The 17,821-nt window shown below is 34.5% G+C and overlaps 1 protein-coding gene across 5 annotated transcripts in view; it reads left to right on the top strand.

Moving 5' to 3' along the window:
* The window catches only part of LOC145259918 (aspartyl aminopeptidase-like), a 114,836-nt gene that overhangs the window by 33,920 nt on the left and 63,095 nt on the right, over positions 1-17,821 (top strand). For 4 of the 5 annotated variants that reach the window (XM_080117873.1, XM_080117872.1, XM_080117874.1 and 1 more), the window contains 2 exons: positions 13,150-13,228; positions 16,022-16,110. In XM_080117873.1, coding sequence (XP_079973999.1) covers positions 13,150-13,228; positions 16,022-16,110 — 168 coding nt within the window. Of the gene's footprint in view, positions 1-7,479; positions 7,556-13,149; positions 13,229-16,021; positions 16,111-17,821 lie in introns of those variants that run through there. The other variant, XM_080117875.1, reaches the window with a different exon arrangement.

Here is a 17,821-nt window from a genome sequence, read left to right as displayed (position 1 = left end):
TCTGCCTTTGCATCACAGGTTCGAGCCTGCTTACCTACAACTTTTTTTTTTTTTTTTTTGCTTAACATGCAGCTCAAGGCACCCGGTCAACGCTGAACATTCAGACTAGTCTATTTATATAATAGTGAAAATGTATGTATGTGTGTTTGTATGTCTCGCAAAAACTTTCGACACGGGTCACGGATTTTTGCCAGATTGGTATCATTTTAAACTTCCAACCTTCGCCCAACAAATATCGAAAAATTGGCCAAAAACATTAATTTCTTCACTCTGAAATCAGCAGTTTTCTACAGGGGTGGGGGTCAGCAAAAACCGTCCTCTCATGATGAGTTCGGTTCTATGCATGCGCAAATGACGTCAGAACCTGATTTAGTATAAAGATTAAAAAAAAAAAAAACGACCTAATTTTGTGGACGTCCTCTTAGCTCAATTGCTTAGAGTGCGGCCTCATTATCTAAAGGTTTGGGTTTGAATCGTGGTGCAAGATGTCTTTTTCGGTTTTTTAAATTTTAATATTGAAGTAGGATTATTTAAGCCATTTTTCACGTGTTTTTATTGGGGGGGGGTATTTTTCAGATTTTGTAACGTTCGTTTTTCTGTTTCGCGTTTTCTTTTTTTTACGTTTTCGCGTCTTCTTTTTTTACGTTTTTTTTTTTTCTTATGTTAGTTATTTTTACTTTGCTTATTCTTATGTTTTGATTAACACCCCCCACCCCCGCCCGAGCACACACACACCGGAATACACCCGGGAAACGCCGGGTACCCCCGCCCCCCGGGTTATTTAAGCCATTTTTCACATGTTTTTTTTTTTTTTTTGTTTTTATTTTTCAGATTTTTTAAAGAATTTTAATGTTCGTTTTTCTGTTTTCTTTTTCGCGTTTTCTTTTTTTGTTTTTCCGATTTTTACATTTAACATCATTCGTTTGCCTTACGTTAGTTTTTTTTTTTTTTTGTGTTTTTTTTTTTTTTTCGATTTTTTAAAGTTTTAAAATATTTACTTTGCTTATTATGTTTTGATTAACACCCCGCCCGAGCACACACACCTCTAAACACTCTGGCAACACCGGGTACCCCCCCCCCCCGCTAGTCTATAATATAAAAGGTAAAATAGGCGCATACGTTTGTGTATGTCCAAGAAAAACTTTTTTTGATAGGTTTCTCGACAAGGTTATTATTTTAGAGAAGTTTCCTTATACTCCCGAGATTATAATCTCTCTGATTCGAAAACGGACGTCATATCTATCTTTTATTTGATCGAGTTTTAAAAAAATCCCTGGTTTCCGGTGTTTGTTTGTCTTTCTCATATGAATAAAACAAAACTGATTGAAGCAAAGGCAACTGCTTCTTGGTCTTCCTGGCCGGGACGTCCAGAAAGGCAATTAGCTTTGATCAATGTGGGGGAAACCCTTCATATTAGATAATTGCTATTCATTTGGACATTGCCAGAGTTTCCTCTTTTTGGGGGCAGCTGGTTTTCCCCAACAAATACGGCAGAAAGCAGAAAACTTGACTGGCCTACAGCTAGACGTTCATTTTTGTGCCTGCGTGATTCTCATTCATTTCTTTTTCATCGCTAAATTTGAACACTTTACACTTCCGCTCGCATCATGGTGCCGCGCTAAACTCTCAGGTTTTCCTTCACTTTCTTTTCTGCCTTCACGTCACAGGTTCGAACCTGCTTGCCCACTAACGTTTTTTTTTTTTTCACATACCTACAAACATCTGGGCAACACCGGGCACCTCCGCAAATCTATTATATGAAGGGCAGTTTTCTGTATTTTTTTATTTTTTTTTTTTATGAGAATGGGACTTCCTATCGGATGCCAGATACTCACCCACAATTTCAGTCACTTTAACTGAGAGATCTTTTTAAGGTTCTAACCGTTCATTTGAGTGCAATTGTTTGTACTGAACTTGGTTCACTAGGTATATTCGAAATTCTTTTTCATGAATCTGGTAATTACTGGAATGATAGTTTCTGTTCATATCATGCATAAGGTCTTGGTCTTTTGTGTGTGTGTGTGTGTGTGTTTTAGAGAGGAATGGAGGGTGGAGAAGAAAAAGGGGTAGGAGAGAGAGAAATGGATAGAGAAAGATTTTGATAAAAATTGGAATAAAAATTCTAGAATAAGGTTTAGTATCATTATGTTGATTTTAATCTTTGTAAGGAGATACGAAGTCGTACAAAACTGTTCTGTTCTACGGAATTTCATTTTATTTGTCCTGGATCAAATATTCTTCTAGTATGTAGTATGTGTGTGTGTGTGTGTGTGTGTGTGTGTGTGTGTGTGTGTAGTTAAGGAATATATAAAAGTCAAATAAAAAATATTCTAATTTTAATAGATTTGTTTACTTTAGATGTTCAGTAGAAGTTTTGTCTTTATATCCGGAAATTTCAAAGTAATAAACATACTTCTCTTCAGAGGAAAATTCTTGTAGGTTACAAAAAAAATGTCTGAATATATTAATAAAAGAAGTTGCAATTATTATTTGAAAAATTGTGTGGAAATCAGGCCAGCTTTGCTCAGGCCCTATGTTCATAACTTGCCCTACATGTGAATACACTTCATGTAAGATTCCAAATGTTCAGACCAAAATTTGTCTGAGTAATTTTGTAGAGATCGTAGAGGTAATTTAAAAAAAAAAACTTTGACCCCGATTTTGACACCTTAACATTTCTTATTTTGGTCTCAAATCAAAATACAAAGTTTTATCCATGTCCAAGTTACCTACATCTAAAATTTCAAGTCTTTAGACCCCAAATTGTTGGAGAAATTTGGTAGAATCTGCACAACTCAACTCTTTCAACTTTGACCTTTTGGCAGCCAAAACCGATTAAATGTTTGCCGCATGTCTGAATACTCGTTATATATAAATTTCAAATGTTTAGACCCAAAATTGGCTGAGTAATTTGCTAGACACCGCAAAGGTCAAATCTTTTGAACTTTGACCCCTTGGCAGCTCCAATTTTCAACCTAAACCGATTAAAAAGCTTGCCCTATCTCTGAATATCCTTTATGTAAAATTTCAAATGTTTAGACCAGAAATTGGCTGAGTAATTTGGTAGACCACAGAGGTCAAATTTTTAACTTTGACCCAAATTTTGACCCCTTAACATTTATTTATTTACTTTTTGGGGGAGAGGGGCTCAAATCAAATTAAAAAGTTTGCTCCATGTCCAAGTAACCTACATTTAAAATTTCAAGTGTTTGACCCAAAATTGGTGGAAGAGTTTGGTAGTTTTCAAAGGTCAAATCGTTGAACTTTGACCCCTTGACAGCCAAATTTTTGCCCCAAAACTAATTAAAAAGATTTTCCCAAATCTCAATGCTCATTATGTCAAATCTCGAGTCCGTAGACCAAAAATTGACAGTTATTTGGTAGGGAAATGTACACACACACACACACACACACACACACACACACACACACACATTTTCACTGTATATCTTTTGCAAATTTCACACAAAGGTAATTTAATGTTCTTAGATATGTTTTATACAGAAATTCACCCAATAGGTATCGAAAATAAAAAAATCCGATCCTAAAAATAGTCTTTCTTATAGATGAAAAAGAATTTTTAGGTTGCATCGGCAAGAGAGATAATAAAATCTCAACAAATTTCTCCTTAGAAAAATACAGATTTGTTATCTGTGTACCACCCCATCTCCGCGTGGAAATTGTTGTTGTTCTCCTCTGGTCGAGTGGTCAGCGTTGATCGTCCTTGGCGTTGACTCGTTGACAATCGTCCACCGGTCTGCCTTCGCTGTCCGCAACGCAGGCGCCAGACAGCTCGAGTTCCTCCAGTGAAGTGACCATACACTGCCCCACCCCACGTTGTGTTTCTTTAAGTGATAAGGCAGCGACGTCTCACCCCTGCAAGGAAAAGGTTAAACACGCGGAAAACCGGAGACGCTGGCACACTTGTAAAATAAAACAGAACACTGTTTTCTATATATAGATAATAAAAATCTTTATCCTGTTTCCAATGTTCAAAATAACTGCACAGTCAAACGAAGGGAGTGAGTGTCTAACTGGTAATATGCCGACTTGGCTGTGGTTCCGATATCAGGGCAGCTTATCTTCGGGAATGATCGGCAACGATTAGGATGGTAAATTCGTTTTCTCAATCTAACCGACCGGGAGGCTGGCTGACCAGTTTGAAAGTGCACGCAGATCCGAAAAAACGGTTTGTTTAAATAAGAAAACCCTGCCTGGCAATTCCTTTCAGATGTCATTTTCTTGCCAAATTACATTACTCAGGGCTCTTATCGTATAGATCTGCTTAGGTAATCAAAACTCTCGGTACGGGGGGGGGGGGAATTCCCTCTTAATGTCTATTTACGTCATAACCCTAGGGGCGGTTCCCTCACCTCCAACTACCGTGGAGTCGATCTTCTTACTATCACCGGTGACATATGCTAGGGGCTGATCCTGGTTCTCCAACCACCTTGGAATTAATCCTCTCACTATTCCCAGTGACGTCACCCTGGCGATTCTCTACTTTCACCCTAGATCCTCGGATCGTGTGGGCGAACAGGCGGGGTCTATATTAATACTAATTAATATTTCCTTATCTGATTTCTACAGGGAAATACAGTTCTCCCAAACAACATTATTCGGTGGCCGACATATGGCCATTACCTGTCAACACACGTCTGCTTATTGCAGCTTCTGACCGACGAATCTTTTTCCAAAATATCTTTCCAAAACAACATTATCGCAATGGCTTCCCTCCGGCCATTAATTATATCAACACGGGAACGTATGTCCCAGGAAGAATGAAAAGGACCTTTTTCAAAACAGTCATTATTTATAACTTTGGCTACCTCAGCATCTGTCTCGTCAAATTCCATTTCCTCGGCCATTCATCTCAATTTTCTTATCTTATTTACCCAGGATTGGCAATGACTACCGCCATCCAAGTTCTGTTCTGAACCTAGTCACCCAGCCAAGTAATTACTGTCTGTTAACTCTTCCAGACCAGGGTCCTACCCTAATATTGTCACATCTGGAAACATAGCTCAGTGGTAGAGCATTCGACTACAGGATGTGTTCAAGCCAGGGTGTACCTCACCATTTTATTTTAATTTTTTTCTTATTAATGAATTCAATTTATGATAAGAGGCATGATTAAAAATCGCTGCAAATCATTTCTTTGTTTGCATATTTTAAAACTAAACATTAATCAGAAGTGAGTTTCCAGGGCATCCATCGTCAAGCTCAAATAGGATGTGATATTGTAAACACATTGTTTTTTTGCAAATTAGTCCACTGGGCAAATTATTCTTCATAATATATAATGGAAGTAAAACCTTGTCAGTGACGGTTGAGGACATGTGTTGCATGGAAAGAAATGATACAATCTATGTGAATGATAAAGATGGGCTTAAATCTGATCATCTTGAAGGAAGAGTAAATCTGGACAGTATAGAGAAATGTATGCAGAATAGAAGACTTTGTTGATTTGATTACAGTGAAAGAATGAATAAGAGTTCTTGGGTTCATAAATCTAGAACTGTTGAGGTAGTGGAAGATACCATTTTTTAACACTATTTTTACATATCTGCATCTAATATCGCTACATATTTATTCTTTATAAATATGTATGCACCCAAATTATAGAATTTGGCAAAGGAAAGAATAAAAACGACACCTTCCCCTCTCCTCTATCTTTATAAAGTTAGGTGTGGTTGTATATATATAGGATTCACTCATAAACTAATTAACAGATCATCATAAAGTTTGGAACACAGCTGCTAGATGTAAGGGTTTGGGTCAGATGTGGCTATATTTAATTTTATGCAAAGTGGGTGGAAGCCCTTCATGAAAACTTGGGATACCACCAAAATATTAGATATCAATTTATAAATATTCCCTAAATTTAATTTTCTTTGAAGCATTTTAAAAAGTTTTTAAGGGGCATAATAGGGGCACAGCACAACCTTTTATTTGAAATTTCAAATATTTCAGATTTGCATTAAATTTGATCCATAGTCATTAGACACCAATGAAACAGATTCCCTGAATTTCAATTTCTTATTAAGAACCATTAAGCTTAAGTTTTAAATTTTTAGACATTTTTTAAAATCAAGTTTGTAATGGATTTCGATTAAAAAATCAAATTAAGGATTTGAGGCAAGGTTCACTATCATTACATTTTGATTTTAACCTTTTTAAGTGAATAAATTGATGTCGTGAATTTTGATAAAACTTTCTGAAAAGGTGAAACTAACTGATTTCTATATAATTTTGTTTGTCTATACTCCGCGATAACTCTTGGGTGTGTCCCAGGGGTTCTTTATGGGCTAATAAAAACACTCCATTTTTGGGATTATTTTACCATATTTGTCCAAAATTTTCTGTGTATGTCTATTTAGCAGGTTTGCATGGTTCTGAACTTAAATTTACATATGTTAAGGCCTTGGGGACTTTTGGGACTAAATGGGGGGGGGGGGGGGCAAATGATGGACTTAGTCATTTCTTTTTTATTGCATGGTGCAGAACTCAAATTTACATATGTTAAGGCTTAAAACTGCACCGTTTGTTCATTTTCACCAGGATTTGATTTCCCCTGGGGACTTTTGAGGCTAAATGGGGGGAGGGGCAAATGCTGAACTTAGTCATTTGTTTTGCCTCGTTCACTGTGCACTCACAGGGGGACCATGCATACTTGTTTGTTTGTTTGTTTTTGTTTTTTTTGTTAAATATAAAGGGTAATGATATTGTTTTAGTCAAATTGGATGTGACAAAAATAGAGGCTTGAATACTTTTGCATTTTGTGTATTCCTATCAGGATATAAAATATAAAGTTGTATATTACTTTTTATGAATCGATAATTTTACGAGATGTGTTCCAAAAGTAATGCCTTCTATTTTTATTCCGCCCAAATGGATCAGAAGGGATTGCAAATTGCATTGTTATGATGATTGAATTTATTCATTTATGACCTGAAAGTTTCATCTCCCTGTTGTAGATATTGAAGTTGTGAAACTCTAAAAAATAAAAGCAACTTCTGTCATGGATGTGTGTCAGAAGCCAAGATGTGTCATTGAATTACTAGCAAAAGTACATTGAGAATGGTGGTGACTATATATTTTAATGGTATCACTCATCTTTTTTCCTTAGTTAAAAAAAAAAAATAGGAGGCTTTACTTTTGGAATGACCCTCATATGATAAAGCATACCCCAGACTCCCATGCAAAGCCATCGTTCATTGCTGGCAAAAGTGCATTGAGAATGGTGGTGACTATGTAGTAAAATAAATTCTGGAGCACAAAAGGTCACTTGTTTTAATGGTACCACTCCTGTCTTCTTAGCTTTTCAACTTTTTTTAGTTAAAAAAAAAAAAAAATAGGTCACTTTACTTTTTGGAACGACCTTTGTATTTTGAAATTTTTATAAACTTGTTTTTAATACCGTTCTGATTCATAAAATTTTATCATCGATTAATTACGCTCAACTTGTTTTGACACACAGGTTCTCGTTAGATCACTGAAGTTAAATGATGTTGGACTTTGTCAGTACCAGATGGGTGATCATTTGGAATGCCAGGTGCTGTATTCTTATCAATATAGATGCAAACTATTTTTAAGAACTTTTCTACCATCCAATAACCTTCCAATTTGTCTGCAAATTGATCATCTCAATGCATACCCAGGTGAATGTCGTCACAGATCCAGATTTTCTTGGGTGTGGGTTTTTTTTTTCTTTCTTTTTTTTTTTAAACATTTTTCTTGTGTATTTAGACACGCCTGTATGTTTTGAATACAGTAAAAAAAAAAAAATACAATGCTTATAAAATTTGGATCTCTAACAACAACCACCCAGGATGGGTTGAATCGGTGCCAAGTGAATTAGATATAAACTTTTATTTCAGTTGACATTATATGTTTGACACGCATGTTCTCACAAAAAAAAAGCAAAAAAAGAACTGAAAACTCAGCCCACAGGTCTAAAGGTACCACACCTGTTCCGTTTTTAAATCTCTCTGCAAGGTAAGAAAGAGACGGTCAAAAAGATGGCTAAAATTTAAGAATACACGTAATGTGCACATACAATCAAAATAAATATACATATACAGTTTTGACGAGAGCTAAAGAAATATATTTTTTTATTCATATATATATTTATTTATATATATATATATATATATATATATATATATATAAAGCTGTGTGTGTATCTGGTCATGAAACCTATATGGTTGACTATTTAAAAAAAACTGATTACATATAATAATAGATGTATCAAGGATCAGGAATGGGTATGTTTGATCTGGCAGAACGGTGGTTCATAAAAATAGTGGGGTCTGCGTTCGCGCCTGGCCCTCAAAGTATGAAAATAAAAAATGAAGAAAAAAAACGTTTACAAGGGTTTTTGATATAGATGTACATCAGAATACTTTGATAAGTATGTTTCAACTTAAAAAGGGATGGTATGATAAAATTTTGGGGTCTGCATTCGCGCCTGTACTCCATAGAAATATGGCACAAACTTTAACAAAGACTTTTCATATCTATTTGTGTAAATATACTTTGATAATTAAGTTTCAGTTTGAAGAAATATGGTATAATAAAATTATTGGGTGTTCGTTCGCGTCTGACCTCTATAGAATGTAAATATGTCACAAAGTTTAACAAGGCTTTTTAAAGGGGTGGGGGTCCACAATAACACCTTAACTTTAATCTTAATTCACGTTAGCTTTTATTTATTTTTTTGAGTTGAATCATATTGTGTCAAATAAATTCACCTCATAAATTCACGTTCTTATTAAAGTGAAAGCCAAAAAAAAAAAGTCAGAACTTTAGACAATTCTTGACACAAATTTTGCATAACTCTGTTTTTTTCCTTCTCCCCGTTTGCACGTGGCACTCTTTCAAAAATAGATGAATAATAAAAAATAAGGATGTTACTTGTTATCGTGTCAAAAGAAGCAAAAAATCCTGCTTACGTGATTACGTGTCTTTTTAAAAACATTTACATAACCTTTTTATTTTTATTTATATATCTGTTTAAGCTTTTTTTTTGTCAGTGTACTAGAAAGAATTCAGTTGATTACAACCCTTTCTGCGTGTTCTTTACATTACAATAGTACAACCCTGAATCTGACGGCACAATACTACACCGTTCAATACTGTAAAACTGAAACGAAGCTGTTCTGCTTGAAAAGGGCGCCATTTTCTTCTTATTCATATTTATATCGATTCTTTGCTTTAAAAAACTAAAGTAATTATGTGTTTACTTTTTTAATATCCCATTTTGCTGTTTCGGATTATTTTACTAAAGTAAGTAAAGCTTCATTATTTCTCAAAACCTTTTGTTTCTTTGCTTTTCAATATTTCGTCGATATTATTTAGTAAGAGTGGCAGAAAAACCAACAAACGACTACCTGAAAAAATAAATATAAAAGAAATAAATGTTACCATAGTCAATAAAAGTGCAGTTCATGTTTTTTTTTTGTTTTGTTTTGAAATAATTTTTAATGCTCTTTACTTGAAATAATTTCAGCAAACCGAAATTAAAACAAAATTTGAGGCGATAACTACTTAAATGAATTTTTATATAAACTACACATGCCATAATCGAATATTCCTCAAGCACAAAATAATGGAAAACATTAAAATATGTTTATAAATATTCCTTACGTTGACGGAACTCTCTTAAATTGTTAACACAGAATGCTCAGGTGCCCCTTCCTCAAATTGAAACGGGGCTCTCCATTTCAAAGTCGCTGCCATTTTGATTCTTTTTTTTAAACTGGTTCGTGAATTTATTAATCTACAACATATCACCTTTTCAAAAACTTATCTGTCATCTAATCTTAGTTTGATGAAAAGAAATTTTCTTTAGGTTGAAAGTTGTTACAATTTTTTGATGTTTCATGTTTAAAATGATTTGCAACTTCTGCCTTGTTATTGCCAGATATCATTTTGTCACATGTTTGTGGTATTTAGTTCTATTACTTGCTTCACAATGAGAACAAAGTATGACACAAGGACGATTTTAATGTTATAGTGCCCCCTCCCAAAGGATCGCTTTTGACCAGATGCAAAAAATAACCTGTGTAGTTGTGTCGGCTCTCACTCAGAGGTGAGGTTACAATGAGCAGACACCATTCTTCTTCCCTCTACTCCCATATTTCAGAGGAGATAATGCCTGAGAATATGACTTTCCAAGAGAAAACAGATGCTACACTTTGACCTATGACAACAAAGCTGGATTTATTTAGTTGTGATCAGTTTGAACTCAGTTATTTATCTAGCTTGTTGAAAGTGTCTTCCATCTTTCTTTGTCCTTCGCTTTTCTTTATCAAAAATTTGTTTCCTACTATTATCTTTCCAGCGTTACCCGGGTGTCTCTATTTTTTTAAAATAGAATTTTGAAAGTTAAATTTAGTCAATAAATCATTAACTGAACCAAATTATTATAATACTTTTAACTAATCTTGTTAAGTTAATGAATTTATAAAATGATTAGACCATCCAAGCCTCCTGCCTTGACAGAGTTCAAAATAGACTTCATAGCCTAGTAGGGGGATACATTTTCTCTTCACTGCAACCTCTCTCCACAAAAGAGATGTTGCGAGCCTGTTTCTGCTTTATTGTTATTTTCATGGCAAGTGCTCGTCTGAGCTTTAATCTGTGATCCTCCCTGACCTAAGTTTTCCAAAAAACACTTGTCTAGCTGAAACCACTATCAATAATTTCCCCCACTCTTTATCTGTGCCTAAACCTAAAAGTAGATTCCATGAACAAAGCTTCTTTCTTAGAACTGCACGCCTACAAAACCGTTTCGTTTTTTTTTGCTTTCCAATTAACTATAATATGGTTGTCTTCAAGTTTAATGTTAACAAATTCTTAATGAGCCGTCCTCTTAAGTAATTTAATTTACCAAATTTCCACAACTAGCTATTACTACGATATTGTCCCATTGACTACTGTACACTGATTAACCCTTATCCTCGAGTGACCTCTGGACTTTGATAAGTGGTGACTCCTTTGTAAAAAAATAAATAAATAAATGAATCTATCTATATATTTATAAAAGTGAAATTGCCTGTGTATACATTTCCCTTCCAAACTAGTCTGTCAATTTTCCATTTACAGACTCTAGATTTGATATAAGGGGTATTGAGATTTGGAAAAATCTTTTTAATCGGTTTTCGGCCAGAAATTTAGCTGTCAAGGGGTCAAAGTTCAACGATTTGACCTTTGAAAACTCTACCAAACTCCTCTGCCAATTTTCGGTCTAAACACTTGTAATTTTAGATGTAGGTTACTTGGACATGAATCAACTTTTTAATTTGATTTGAGCTCAAAACAATAAATATTGAGGGGTCAAAATTGAGATCAAGGTTAAAAAAAATTTGCCCTCTACGGTCTCTACCAATTTATTCAGCCAATTTTTGGTGTAAACATTAAAGTGTATTCAGACATAGGGCAAGCTTTTTAATTGTTTTTTGGCCGAAAATTTGGCTGCCAAGGAGTCAAATTTCAAAAGATTTTACCTTTGCAGTCTCTAGCAAACTATTCAGCTAATTTTGGGTTTAAACATTTGAAATTTTACATAAAGGATACTCAGACATGCAACAAGCTTTTTAATCAGTTTTTAGGCGAAAATTTGGATGCGAAGAGGCCAAAGTTGAAAGAGTGGACCTTTGCAGACTCTACCAAACTCCTCCGCCTACTAAATATTTCTTAAAATTAAATATATGCATTATATGTAATTTAAAATAAAGTATTGTATTTTAAATAAAGTATTAATCAATTTAATTTTCTTTACCAATATTCAATTAATGACTAACTGACTATCAAATTGTGGAGAGATTTCCATAGTTTGCATAGGTCTGCCTTTTTGGCAGCTACTCTTAGAACAGACATAGTTTGTTAAAACATTTTTACGACTGTATGCCCTTCCTAACATCAACTCCTCCAAAACTATAAATGCTTTGTTGAGACACCACCTTGTCTTAGTTTTCCCCTAACTGGGGTATTGTTTGTTGTCAAGAATTTAATCATTCGCACAACCATGCTGTGCTCAGACCCTCTACCACACTTTTGTTGTATGCCACAGGAACTACTACATGCTATCTATGAGAATAACAGGATTATTTATCAAAGTTTACTCCTTTAGATATGCCGTATTCTGTTTATGCCCATGCATTTTAACAGGGTTACCTCTTGGAGGGTGTGGCTCTTCTATACGCACGGATGATCATTCATTATGGAGAGTCTGTTTCCAAGCTGCATTTGCAAAATGGGCTATTCTACACATCACATAGTGCTGAGTGCATGGAAACCAGTCAAGGATGTCATCTTGGAAGATATTAGTCCTTTGCAGGAACTCACAAACCTTAAATAGTAAAAAAAATAAATAAAAATAATGTGTAAGTTATACCAATACAAGAAAAAATAAACATTAAGTTGTCTCATAATTTAATATTGTAGAATAACTGATTTATTTATTTATTTATTTTTTTTTTTTGGTCTCTCAATTTATCGGAGAAGGGCGGGGGGGGGGGGTCTATGTTTTCAGTGGTTTCCATTCGTCCAGATGATTCCTGGATAACCGTCCATTACTTTTTTCTGAAATTTTACCACAAGTTGTACTTCAATATGTAGATGTACACAACAATAAAGCTCTTTTTTTTTTTTTTTTTTAAACAGAATTCTTGTTGTGTCCCAGGGGCTCAAAAGGGGTCAAAAATGCCCCAAAATGGCAAAAAATGACACTTTTGACCCCATAATTTTTTATCTGTTCATTAGATTTCACTGAAACTTGGCCAAAATGTGAAGGCAATTGTTCCAAATATGTATTCAGTATTGCTGACCCTGACAAAATTCTGGTTTGTGTTCCCCAGGGGCTGGGCTGGGCTGGACTTAGTCATTTTTTTTTTTTTTTTTTTTTTTTAATAATAAAAATTGTAAACAAAAACATTGCCTCACAAACCAGGACATATTTTTGGTCATCCATCCCTCGCATTCCATTCGAGAAGGGGACCATGAACGCGTGGCTTGTTTTTATATAATTTTGGTTTCAAAAAATTTTTTAAGTATTTAGAAATGTTTTCTTTATAAATGCTTTATTTTAAAATTATTTTTTTAATTGCAAAATTATTTAATTTCTTCATTTTATTTACTTTCCAGTCTTTCACGAAAGAAATTGTCCAGCATGCTGCAAAGAATCTCCTCAACTTCATCAACAAGTCGCCATCTCCCTACCATGGTAAATATCAGAATTTAAAATGGTGAAATTTTTATGCATAGAAATGATATGTATAACAATTATTTTGTAAGGTTAAAAAAAAAAGTTAGACCTAAGTAGCATTTAGGCTGACATATTAAACTTTGATTCTAACTAGCTAATTTTTGTTTGTTAATGTTGTGTGTTATTGGCATTATAACAACATACTTTGCTCCAGTTTATTAAAACTTACTAAAAGTTATCTGGTCCTGCCTTCAATTATGACTGAAAAATCAATGGAAATTATTCCTATTTTTGATTAAAGAATATGAAAAGAATTGTTTCTCTTAGAACGATTTGATAAAAAGCTTAGTTCTAAGAGATGATTCTTCCACTCCAGAAGGTATTTCACTCTTGACACAATTCTCTATCTTTATAGAAGCCAAATTCGTCCTACGATATAGTATTGTTGGCACATCTGGCAAGGAGCTGCTCAGGGCACACTCTCCTGCCCTGTGCCAAAACCAAAATGTAGATTCCATGAACAAAGCTTCTTTCTTAGAAGTGCACGCCTGTGGAACTCTGTTCCGTTTGCCTGTTTACCACCTGACTACAACCTAGATGTCTTCAAGTCCAACATAAACAAATTCCTGATGAACCGCCCCCTTAAGACACTTTATCAAATTTCCAATACTAACGTACTGTACATGCAATAACCCTTATCCCCGAGTGACTTCCAGGCCTTGATAAGTGGTGACTACCTTGTAAAAAAAAAAAAAAAAAAAAAAAAAAGCATCGAAATCTAATGATTGATGTCCGTTTTCTCTCCCTTACTAACCTCATCTTGCAGAAAAGTCTATTTCTGCTCAATCATTATTTTCATGGCAGGTGCTCAACTAACCAATCTTTGATCTTTCCTTGTAAACATTCTTAACAAGCTCTCATCTAGCTACAACCACTGTTAATAATTTCCTTTAGTCTCTATCTGTACCTAAAATTGAACACAAATTCCATGAGCAAAGTTTCTTTCATAGAACTACCCATCTGTAGAACACAATGTAGCTTTTTTTTTTTTTTTTATTGTAATATAAACCCTTTTGATTATACAGCTATGGCCATTTAAAAAAAAAAAAACTTGGCATAAAACATTTTTGTTTTTCTTTTTTTTAGTCCAGTTGGAATCAAAATCGATTTATCCTTGCTCTAGAGTCATATAATAACATCCTTGAATAATAATTAGAAAATCTTAAAGCTTAACTGTTTAGCTACACAATATATATTAAAAAAATTCTTTTAGTTCACACAAGGGTTTATGTAGTAAGTTAACAGTGTATATAATATGATTAGAAATCTTAATTTAACATATGGCAACAGGACAGTACCCCATAGGTTGCCAGGCTCTCTACAGGGATGTATGCAAATGTGATCTGAAACTGACAGGCATTGACCTCAGCAGCTGAGAACAGCTGGCAGATGACCAGGGCGCCTGGCAGGGTGCTGTATGGTGGGGAGAGGACAACAGAAATCTGATGCTGGAGGACAGGAGATGACACGGAAAGCAGTGCCAAAAGGCTGCAGGCCCCAAAACACCATCCTCCTTTCTGTGTCCATGTGGCAGAAACTGGAATAGGAATGCAGAGCCATGCTTGGAGATACTCAAAGACAATCTGCTGAAACACCTAGGTGCATGTCATTATCTCCAGAGAAATAAGATGTGCTGCTACTACTACTACTACTACTAGTAATCATAATTATTCAGAAAAATATTTCATATTTTATCCCAAAATACTTTAACAAACAATTGTTTCTGCCCACTTAGTTTGTTAATAAAGCATTTTAGATGAAAAATCCAATGTTTTTTTTCTGAATAACTATGAACCATATTACAATAGAAAAATGCGAGCATGAAAAGTAATATGGTTAAGCTCAAACACGGAAAAGTAAAGGACTAGTTAAAACTAGAAAAGAAAAGGACAAGATATTCTAGCAAAAAATATAATAAATTTATAACTTAAAATATTGCAGCATTAAGGATTGATTATATAATGTTATAAATTGAATTTAAAAAATAAATTCTTGATGCTGCAATATTTTAAGTTATAAATTCATATTTTTAACTAAAATATCTTGTCCTTTTCTTTTCCAGTTTTAACAACTAGTCCTTTACTTTTTCATATTTAAGCTTAACCATATTACTTTTCATGCTCGCATTTTTCTATTGTAATCTACGATTTTTTCCAGGCTTCCAGTAAATTCACTTGTTCTTTGTTTAATTTCAGTCTTATTTTTTGTCCCCATAAACACATATGTAATAATAATCTCCCTTTCATTCTCACTTGTTATTTCTCTTTTCGAATTATACTAATTCGAAAAGAGAAATAACAAGTGAGAATGAAAGGGAGATAATTGGGGGGGGGGGATTTTATTGAAAGCGGAGGAATGCTGTACATTATTATTACATATGTGTTTATGGGGACAACAGTAGTTGCTGAAGCAACGTGATTGTTATGGAAACCAGTCATAAAAAGCGTTGGTCACCTCCTTATATATTTTTACGATTTTGAACACCAGAAAATTCATCATAACTTTTGTTTTACTGAACAAAAATCGAAAAAATTTTTCCACAATATAGCTGAGAAAGTGATCTATAAACTGTAATAATTGTTTGAAATTTGGTCGAAAAATGAGTGAGCAGTGAAGCTTTAAAACAGTTCTAAATGACTAAAATTGCCACTTAACCATATATTCAAACACTATTGTGTTTGAATGATATATTTTGAATACTTAAAAAGAATTTTTTTTTTTTTTTTTAACTGACAATTTTCTTTCCTTCAGCTGTTGATGAGCTTAAAGGTATGTTGAAATCAGCTGGATTCATGGAACTCCGAGAAACTGAACATTGGAATTTAGTGCAGTCACAAAAGGTTGGTTACTTGTCTTTTAATGAACCTTCTCTCTGCAAGTATCTCTGTTTCTCTTTTGACTACAAACTATTTTCAAGATACAATGATTTATAATTACTGATTCTGGTGGCATAAATTGAATGTGTATTGGACACTATCCTCAAGCATCTAAAGTCTCTCTTTACAGGGGTTTATCAGGACGACCTGGCATGAGGATACTTTTTCCTACAAATAAACCCTGACTAAATATTCAAAATAACAGAGTATTAGCAGCCAAAATAAGATCTCCTTAGTATGGCTAACTCACAATGGCTTATACAAGGAATGGTGCACCTTCTCCAAGTGAGGTTAGCTCAAATAACAGCACAATACTAGATACTCCACCAGACTAGATTAATTCTTTTTCTGGAATCCAGCAAGACTAAGAGACTACAAGAATGATAATGATATGCTATAACATATTTAAACGATTGTGGAAAGGAAAATTAATATTAACTTTATTAACTTAACATTTGAGACATAAAGGAAAGTTCATGGAATATTCGAATATCTATGTATCTCATATAGAGATCAAGTGTTAGCCCCATTAAGGGGGCCCTTGATTTTTGAGTACTTTGACTGAAATAAAATGAAACAAGATATATCTCATTTTCTTCTGTGTTTATCCACAGCCGCTGTTCTGCACTTGATTTCTCCTTCCACGATATGCAATCAACGGCTTTGTCACACTGAAGTCATATCCAAACATTAATAATAGGTTTGAGCTGTACCTTGCATTCTTAATGTAACACATATTGACCTGCACTCATTGCTGCATTCATCCAATGTGTTGAGTTTATTAATAATAGACAGTATCACAAACTAGCTTAATATATGACATGCTTTCAATAAGTTTCCAGACTTTTCGTATGCGCATTTTTATTGATAGAACACACATGAAACTCTAGTTCCCTTCAAAGTAATCTCCTCTGACTGCAATGCACTTGTACCATTCCAACAATTTCTGGAAGGCCCCATGGAAGTTCTCTTGCATGACCATGTCAATCACCCTTGTCTCAGCCTCCTTCATCTCTTTTAATTGTCTCATATCAACAGCTTCTCAGGTTTTCCTTGAGCTTAGGCAATAAAAGTCACAGGGAGCAAAGTCTGTGACCATAGGGAGAGTGAGGAACTGTCTTGATGCCCATCTTGGTCAAGTAGTCTGTGATCTCTGAGCATCCTTAGGACAAATTGTGCACAAATCTGTGTCTTCAGTTCCTTGTAAATAATTGTGTGTACAGTTCCCACACTGATATCAAACTGTCCACTTATTGTCTCCATAGTTACACGACGGTCCTTATCCATAAAATTCTTTATTTGGCCAATCAACTCTGGTGTTCTTTACTCCTCCCACCCATCTCATCATCCCTCACAGACTCCCTGCCTTCCTTGAATCTCTTATGTCACTCAACAACTGATGTTCGATTCATGCAAGATGGTCCAAAAGCAGTCTGAAGCATTCCATACATTTCTATGGTATTTTTTGCCAAGTTTAAAACAGAATTTTATTGCATATCATTCTTCTAAAGTATCTTCACGTACAGATTGCATTTTTGAAATTCACCAGCTATGACAATCGGGCTTTAGTAGGGTGTATTGCACGTCCGTTTCCTTTTTTTTTTTTTTTTTTTTTTTTTACATAGACATCACCACTTATCAAGGCCAAGAGTCCACTCAAGGATAAGGGTTAAAG

Source organism: Euprymna scolopes, chromosome 35 (genome assembly GCF_053919585.1).
Source record: "Euprymna scolopes isolate OS-2025 chromosome 35, ASM5391958v1, whole genome shotgun sequence".
Taxonomy (NCBI): Eukaryota; Metazoa; Mollusca; class Cephalopoda; order Sepiida; family Sepiolidae; genus Euprymna; species Euprymna scolopes.
Note: the sequence above shows the minus strand (reverse complement) of the source record. Positions and strands in the feature narration are given on the sequence as shown.